General features: G+C 39.1%; 2 protein-coding genes across 5 annotated transcripts; one reads left to right on the top strand and one right to left on the bottom strand.

Annotated features, from left to right (window-relative positions):
* Positions 1-1,405: 1,405 nt before the first annotated feature.
* Positions 1,406-4,007, bottom strand: cetn4 (centrin 4). Its single transcript, XM_010745916.3, has 5 exons — positions 3,870-4,007; positions 3,467-3,622; positions 3,247-3,375; positions 2,373-2,510; positions 1,406-1,573 (listed from the first exon to the last, which is right to left on the bottom strand). Exons 1-5 carry the CDS (start codon positions 3,963-3,965, stop codon positions 1,484-1,486), a joined length of 609 nt encoding a protein of 202 aa, XP_010744218.3. The 5' UTR covers positions 3,966-4,007; the 3' UTR covers positions 1,406-1,483.
* Positions 4,008-4,063: 56 nt separating this feature from the next.
* On the top strand, positions 4,064-7,444 carry bbs12 (Bardet-Biedl syndrome 12). 4 transcript variants are annotated; one of them, XM_027284787.1, is made up of 2 exons: positions 4,064-4,183; positions 5,145-7,444. In XM_027284787.1, exon 2 carries the CDS (start codon positions 5,157-5,159, stop codon positions 7,089-7,091), a length of 1,935 nt encoding a protein of 644 aa, XP_027140588.1. In that variant the 5' UTR covers positions 4,064-4,183; positions 5,145-5,156; the 3' UTR covers positions 7,092-7,444. The 4 variants fall into 4 exon arrangements, with proteins under 4 accessions (XP_027140588.1, XP_027140592.1, XP_027140586.1 ...); XM_027284791.1 differs by having other exon boundaries at positions 4,107-4,208; XM_027284785.1 differs by lacking the exon at positions 4,064-4,183 and adding an exon at positions 4,587-4,695.
* Positions 7,445-8,710: the final 1,266 nt, after the last annotated feature.

Genomic DNA, 8,710 nt, shown 5'->3' with positions numbered 1-8,710 from the left:
GCATGCAAATGACAATAAATCAACCTCGAGCCTTTAACTTATAATAAATAACACGCAGGGTGTTCTTTACATTTCCGAGTTCGTGACAGAGCTTTAAAAGGTCTTCCGTAATATTGCGACGTACTGATGTGGTGGTGCTAATTTCTGATCGTCTGTGTCCACTCAGAGCGAGTCTCTGCGCTGCCTTTCAGCTCTCACCTGGCGCGTGGTGTTCTTTGAACTCCCAGAAGGTGGATAGATTTGAGTCACAGGGGGGTGACATAAAATGAATCTTTGAAATACTGGCCTTTTGATTTGGCTCATCTACATCTATTCAAGGTTTCAGCTCAACAGATGAGTTCAGTTAAAGGAATCCGTATTAATTCCATATTCTGGAACTTGATAAAAAACTGAAGGTGACTAAATAGAAGGCACGCAGCTTCACCCATAGATTTAAAAATGAACTTAAAATTAAAATCTTATTAAGAACCATAAACATATTGATAGTTTAAACTTTGGAAATCTAGGATTATTTCATTATTTCAACCATAACCCTTTTTGCACTGTTAAACATTTTATACGTGGAATATTTAAAAAAAGAAATAAAAAAAATGGATATCTCATCTCGGGACAAAACTTTTCAGATTTTCCGCCTGATGTTCCTTCACTGTCTACAACAAGTTATCAGAACTTTCACAATCAGTGGCAAGCATCCTAAAAGTAATAGACAGCCGTCTGACGGCTCGGAAAAACACGTCACTACAATATCCTGTTTATTTAAACAAGGTATTGCGTTTTGGTCAAAACCAGACACCCGCTGTATATTACAATTAATCAGCAGGAGCATCTTTCCTTTAACATGATCACGACATGTAGGTAAGATATACTGTATCGTCTTCAGACAATCACTTGGTTCACTAAGTGAAAACATGAAGTGAGAGTGACTTTTACTGAGTTACTCATCTCGAGTTCATGCTCGTCATTTCTGTCTACAGTAACATCATGCTGGGTAGTCATCATTAACTTAGTCATGACTTTCACTGTCTGCTCCTCATCATCTGACCATTATTGATAAGCATTTCTGTACAGAATGCACGGCAGCATACACGGTGTAACTGAAATCAGCTTCACTGAGATTTCAAAACCACAATCAGCACCTCTACGGGTACTGCAGAGGGTTTAAATACAGAGACGTTATCAAAGGTCATGAATCTACTGGGAGCATTTCTTATGTGGAAACATTAAAACCTGCATGTTTATATGCAATTTAAGTACAATACTCTCACCGAGAACCTGACAAATATGTACAAGTTACAACAGACGGTATGATGAAATATATTTATTTGTCTTGCATTGTAGAAAAAGTTCTTCAAAGATACATTAAAATATATATTTACACACTAAACAAATCCATCTAAGTCCCCAAAAAGCTTCTACATATAAATTCAAAGGTGAATCTTTAAAAAGAAAATGTTGCAGATCAACATTGTAACATTCAACAGGTTCAGTAAAGATTGGTCTTCTTCATCATCCTCAGGAACTCCTGCTCGTTGACCTCGCCGTCTCCGTCTCTGTCTGCCTCGTCGATCATTTCCTAAAAGGATAAGAAACATGAATCAACTGCAGCATGTTCAAACCGAAAAAAGGTTCTAGTGAATACAGCACTGAAAGCTATGCTTCATATGTCGCATGTAACCAACATGGAAAAACCCTCACTCTCACTTGGCCTTGACAACATGTGTCATACGGGACAAATGTTGTTGTTTAGATTTTTCCTACATAAAAATACATTCAACTGTGTGCCACAGCCAGTGGACAGACAACTGCTGTGCCATGCTCCATATAAAAAGTGCCTTTAACATAGAAGAAAGCTTGTGCATGTATTCTGTGCTAACCTATGTGCTGAGTGTATCGGAAACTACCATATTACTGAAACTAAAACATGAGAGCAGTTTGAGGAAAAATAAACCCTCTTTCCAGTATGATTCTTTCAAACAGAAGACGTTAAACATTTTCCACACGTTGATAATGTGTTTGTGGTGGTCAGCCTTTAAGCTGCTAACAAAGTGTGAGTATGGAGAACCTGCATCAAGAACTGAAGAATGTTTCAAGGAGGTTATAGGTTTTTAGAATTTACCTAAACTCTGTCTGTCTTTCTCAGGTACAAACATTGCAAAACAATTATAATAAGTCCACAGATGCAGATATTTCCCACCACATGAAAGAAATGCTTTGAGAAATGTTGCTCTATTAAATACTAAACATCTATCAAGCTTCTAAATAAAAAGGTATATTGGAGACATGTTCCCAGATTAAAAAACAAGCAAAAATGAACAAATGAAACAAAAACAAAATCTTTTTGAGTAAGAGGTGGTCATTACAGATTAGAATACCTGTAACTCTTCATCTGTGAGGTTTTCACCCAGCTCCTTAGCAACTCTCTTTAGATTTTTGAATGAGATTCTTCCCGTAGAGTCATCGTCAAAGAGCCGGAAAGCCTTCATTATTTCTTCTTCGGAGTCCTTTTCACCCTGTCAACAGTGGTCACATGACAAACACATGACGATTGAAGCATTTAAGCTTCAGTTTACATTTGTTCTAACCCTCAACTAGCAGAGGTATACTTTGTGTCACATCTCACGGGTTCTTTATTAAAAACTGGCTTTCTGTTTTAATTAGTGCTTCTTTTGTTTTAGTCAAAAGTGTCCAAATGTGCCTATGCAATTGTAATTTTTGTACGTTTCTACTGAGTGTATGTTTGCCATGGGTCACAGATTTAAATTACCACACACTATGAGGCTGGTAGGGGCACTCTAACATTTTGAAGGAGACAGACAGATCTCTTTATGTGCTCTGTCGACAGTACACACATTGTGTAATAAAATGTTGCACAACTATCAAATTAAAGGTTTATATTTTCTTATATATGATGAAAACATAAAACAGTGTTCATGCATGTGGAGCCAGCGAATGATCAGGACTGTGTGAGAGGGAGAAAAACACAAATGTAAGCAGGCTGCATAGAAAGACAATAATAACAATCTGTTTGTTGTTTTTTTTCTAATATTACAACAATAACATTCCAAAAATAAAAATATTTCAAACAGAAAATAAGCTCACACTTTGCTAAAATGTTTTTATCTTACACTAGTTTATTTGTGAGGGTTGTAGTTTCTGTATATTAAATATGTTAGCATGAACTGGTAAAGAGTCTTTCCATAGCTCAATATTACAATTTTCATTTTCTAAGAAACACACGACGCTCACCATTTTCAGTGCCATCATACTGAGAAAGTCGCTGTAGTCAATTGTTCCGGAGCCTTCTTTATCAATGGTTGCAATCATTTTCTTGATTTCTTCTTTCTTTGGTTCAAACCCCAGAGCTCTCATGGCAACCTGTGGCACAGACACACAAAGTATTCAAAGTATTCCTGAATCCATACATGCACTTATTAACATGTGATCCATACTAGGACCATGAAATGACCTTTAGCTCCTTCACATCTATTGTCCCAGTCCCGTCTGTGTCAAAGAGGTCAAAAGCCTCCTTTATTTCTTGCTTTTGCTCCTCAGTCAGTTCCACTTTGGGACCTGGCCTTTTCCTCTGGCTGGCTGAAGAGGCTGGTTTGCGGTAACTTGAAGCCTGAAAGCAAACAAACATTAAGACGTGGTTCCCACCTCACAGAGAGCACTCAGTCAGCAGGTGAATCACACAAAGTCACAGTTGACTTCAGGTGGTCAACTATCAGCATGCTGGCTAAGTCAGCTAGCTATTAGCTCCCGTGTTTCTCCACGACACCAAACAGAAGCAAGTTTACATACTAAAACAAACAGCTTGATTTTCAGGCTAAACTTAGTTACAAGCACGTGTCATTTATATGAAAGTTTACCATTTCAATTAGCGACGCAGCGCAGAAAAACACGATGTTGTGTTTGATAATCGAGTTGTCAACAAACAGGCAGCAACGGCTGTACTCGAATGACATGGGAGACAGCCAATAGAAACAACGAGAGCGCCGTGACGCGTGTGCATTAACCAATTGCAGAGAGAAGTAGGCGGGTTTTGACAGTGTCCGCCAATGGTGGAGATCGTTACTTGTCTCCCAGCAACAAGGAAACAAGCGCATGCGCAGTACTTTATCGCTGGAGCCGTCGCAGCAGGGCAGTAGAAACACCATGGATCTATTGTAATCATGAAAACACGGTAATATTATTCTCTGTACACAACTGTAAGTTTGAGCATCTTTTAGAGACGCCGCTGTGATTTTATTTAACTCTAACCTGAATTTACAAGTTATTTATTTTCGCAAGACATTAGCTTGTTAGCATAGCTTGCAAGAGGCGGTGTGATTTGGATAATTGCAATTTCTGTTAAGCTGCTCCTCACAATAGTGTTGTTTGTTGCATGGTGTTGATTTAATTACCCGTTGTAATTATAAGACCTAACTTATTAGTGGTCGATTAAATATCTGCATTTTTCTGTTGAGTTAAAGTACAAATAAGCTACAACAAAGTGTTCTTAATAGACCTTTTTCACAGCAGACATTTTGCAAACAGGTGTTTCCAATGACACTAATTAAGGTCCAGTCCCATGTATTGCAGCAGAGCCTCTGCAGTGAGCTCAACACATCAGACTGTGTCTGAGCCTTAATCAGTGTCATTGGTGACACCTGTGTTCACCTAGTGTTTCATGTCAACATGGCTGCTTTGGAAAAGGTCTGTTACAAGTGACATTTTTACTTTACGTGAAAGTACAGAGGAAGTACCAGCAAAGTGAACTTTGTATGTCATGCAGAATGGACTCTCCCACAGTGTTTTATATTATATTGTTATAAGCTTTATTTTCAGGCTGCTCTTAACTTTGTGTCCAATATTAGAATTTGTAGGGTAACCTTTGAGCTCATATATTAGATAAATGTAATGAAGTACAATGTTCCACTCTGAAATGTTATGAAGTACAAGTATCAAGTAAAAGTACCTCAAATTACTTGGAAAGTCAAAGTATCTCACGGTTGGAACATATTTGAGTATACTTAGTTACTCTCCACTGCTGTTTTTTATTGTAACTAAGGTTTAACACAAACCTGGTTAACATTCTGTTGGTTGTTTACTTGTTAAAAGGTGAACACATGTAAAACTTGTCTTGTCCTTTTTTTAAAATTCAGGCACTCCAAGAAATGCTGGGAAGTACATTTCTAAGCAATCGACAACATGCTGGACTGCAGAAGCTCTCAGCGCTGGCAGGAATCACGCATTCCTCCTTGGGCCCCAATAAAAAGTACAAGTTTATCCAAGATGACACGAGTGGGGAGTCGACTCTTGTGTGCTCGTGTTTTCGCATCTTGGAGAGCCTGCAGCTGACCTGCGCAGTGGGTCAGCTGGTTTATGAGACCATTCAAGCCCACCAGAAGGTCTATCATACAGGGTCGGGATGCCTGCTGTTTCTCGCAGGAGTGTGGAGTCGCGCTGCTCTGGAGTGCCTTCACAGAGGGATCTCAGTAGCACACATCATCTCGGCTATGTCCGAAGGCTTGGGTATATGCTTGGATGTTTGCAGGAAGAACAGCATCTCAACGGAGAGTCTTTGTGTGGCTAAATCTGAGAGCGGCACTGCAACATCACATGGTTTAGGACTTCACCTGTCAAAGAAACCTATTGTAGAGGCCTCACAGGCATCGGGCCACATGCAAGGGACAACAAAAGTTGCTCAAAAGACGTTAAATGGCAGTGGACCCAGGAAAATAAAGCTCAGCAGACATTTTTGTGAGGCCAAGTCTGAAAATGTCTCAACAGTACTGCAGCCTACGCATCCTGACATTACACACATTTCTGAGAGACTGAGTCATGGCTGTGTGGATGCAATGAACTTAGTGGTGGAAGCGAGCCGAATACAGTCCAAATGTAATCAGCAAAATATCAGCTGTTCCACTTTTGACGTCAGCAAAGTGGTGACTTGCGTGCTACCTGGTTTACCAGAAGAGATGGCTTGTGTTTTACCAGGCTGCATTGTTCCCTTGTCGGCTGAACAGGCTTTAGTTGCACATCACTTGAAAGAACGGCACCTGAAGGTTGCTCTGATTACTGGAGATTTATCAGATACCTATCGCCATCTTGGCTTTAATAGGCCAACAGGTATACAGTGTGTGAGTGACCATCCGGATTTGTCAGGTTCAAGCAAAGAGGAAGAGTGGATGGAAAAGTTTTCAACTCTCCTGTTGAAGTTAGAAGTGAACTTGATATTAGTTAGTGGGGTTGTGAGTGAGAGAGTGATTCTACGCTGTTGTAGACGTCATATACTTGTTGTGGAAAAAGTCAAAGTTTCCATTTTGAAGGCATTCGCTGATACAACAGGAGCTGTTCCGTTGACTTACGCAAGACAGTTGAGTAAGCACTGTGTTGGTAGTGGGGCAAAGATTGAGATATGGAATGACCTCGGCAGTCATGATAGGAAGGTCTCAACAACTGTGAATATTTCCTCTGGCGAGAACAGCGAGTTAGTCACAGTGATCCTCACAAGCTGCGTACACGGCAAGCTGCGAGCCCTGGAGGACCAGTTTTGGGCATGTGCTTATCGTTTACACCACATGCTGAAAGACAAAGTTCTCCTGCCTGGTGCTGGAGTGACAGAAATTCTTTGTATTCATCACCTTCAAAAGCAAGCGAGGCATCATCTCAGGCATCACAGAGGGCATGTCCAGCATACCAAAGCGGGAACGACAGCTAATCCGTACAGGGGTGTAGTGTTGCACCTCATGGCAGATGGTTTAATAGACTACATATCCACTATAATGGTTAACACTGGAAGGTTTTCAAAAGTCAATGCCAGGACTGCAGTGAATCAGCAACTTCAGGACTGCAAAGAAAGCGTAGACATTGCTGGGAAGTTCTCACAACTTTTCTTGGATGGTAAACAAGATGATAGTGCAGTTTCCTCTAGCATGAAGTATAGTGAAGTAACAGCAGTTGAGATATTTGACAATCTGAGTGTGAAGCAGGAAGCATGGAGGAAAGCCTTAGATCTGGTTTTCCTGGTCTTACAAGCTGATGCAGAGATCATCACAGGTACTGACCAAAAAACTGATGGTGGACCAGAAAATCTGCTGTTCTTATGATCTTCATGCAGATCTTGTGTATTGACTGTTGGAAACTTTCTAAATGTTTTGTTTTTTTTATTTAGAATACAAAAGTGTTTTTAAAATGTTAAATTTTTGGTACAAAGTGAAGTAGAATAAAGTGTTTATATTTATTATCTTGTCATCATTTAATAGCCACATTTTCTTCTAAATCCTAAAATTAATTTCTTAATTTTAGTGAAGCGATGCTACCTACTTGCTACCACTTGGGGGCGACAAATGATTATATGACACTAGTCAGTCTGCCTCTTCCATCCATGAAATTAAGGTGTAAGGTAACGAACCCAGAACTAAGCTATAAATAAACATATGTTTTAGAGTTTAAAGTGTTATTTATCTGATACCTGTTACCATCCTGGCCTCCATGAAGTGTAAAGCTGTGACAAATGAGCACAAAAAACATTTAAGTATGGTCTGTAGTAATTATATATTTCTATAACTTTGTTTTATTGAATTAGTCTACTATTTTCATCTTGAAGGTGCTGTGTACTATTCTCATAGGAAAAGACCCTAAATTTTGGTTTATATTTATAATCAACTACGCTTGACTTATAGCTGACACTACTTGTACATTGCTTGTACACACCTTGTCTTTGGATTGCTCAGTTTAGCCAGGAAAAACAAATAGTACATGTCCAAAACCACAATTAAATTTCCCTCTCCTGAAGCATGGGAGGAATTTTGTTGTGCCAGTATATTTTTTAGTCTTGGTACACTTCGGATATTTGCCTACGCTTCAAGTGTCTTCAGCCTGGCCGGCACTGTTCACATTGAACACTGTTTCCCTGCCAACTGTTGCGGTTTGTATGACCTGTTCTGTTCATAATGGGAATGGTGGAAGGAGGAGAACGCCTCCAGACAGAATAAATGTTTTTGGTTAAGTCTTATTAAGCTCTGTCCTTTTGAAAAAAGTGAACTAAAAGTAATTTCCAGAGGTTATTTGGTACCTTTGTTAGCTACCACCATGATCTTTAAAAATCATTTTACTATTATTGTACCTGTATGATTATGTGTGACAAATGAATTGGATTGAAACGTCTCAGGAATGTTGCCAAGCTACCTTGCTCTGACCCTTGTACTCGTTACCGTTAGATGTCTACATTTTTTTCTAATTTGAAGAGATGCAAAAATATACAAGTGTATCGATTTAAAACTTTCATTCCTATCTGAAAACCTGTCTGCTACTTGGAAAAATCAAAGAACCACTTGAAAACTACGCCTTATCTGAAAGTAAACACTCAGTTATGTTTAGACTTTTTCCTATTGTGCACATTGTATTTCAGAGATCTGTTTGCAACGACACGTGTGATCTTCCATTTCCTCTGAGATCATAGAGCTTCTTGTTGCATTCTAAAAATAGTTCAGTAAAATAGATATGTAGAGATTTTACAGTGACATAACCTTGACTCAGGCATCACTCAGCGTCTGTGTGGTCACGAAAGGGTGGAGTGTGACATATAAATATTGCGTAGGAAATTTAAATGGCAAAACTGGTTAAACGTTGGAGTTGAGAGAGAGTCCACGTTTTACTATCTGCATAAAAAAAAACGATTCATGCGTGAAATTATTGATCATGTTAAAAATTAAAAACCTTGAGT

The sequence above is a fragment of the Larimichthys crocea genome, chromosome I, assembly GCF_000972845.2.
Source record: "Larimichthys crocea isolate SSNF chromosome I, L_crocea_2.0, whole genome shotgun sequence".
NCBI lineage: Eukaryota > Metazoa > Chordata > Actinopteri > Sciaenidae > Larimichthys > Larimichthys crocea.
Note: the sequence above shows the minus strand (reverse complement) of the source record. Positions and strands in the feature narration are given on the sequence as shown.

Excerpts from the sequence above, each read along its gene's own strand:
- cetn4 (XM_010745916.3), bottom strand. The coding sequence starts at position 3,965 with ATGTCATTCGAGTACAGCCGTTGCTGCCTGTTTGTTGACAACTCGATT. Across the intron at positions 2,511-3,246 it reads GTATGATGGCACTGAAAATG|GGTGAAAAGGACTCCGAAGA; the intron begins GTGAGCGTCGTG and ends CACTGTTGACAG. Across the intron at positions 1,574-2,372 it reads TCACAGATGAAGAGTTACAG|GAAATGATCGACGAGGCAGA; the intron begins GTATTCTAATCT and ends TTATCCTTTTAG.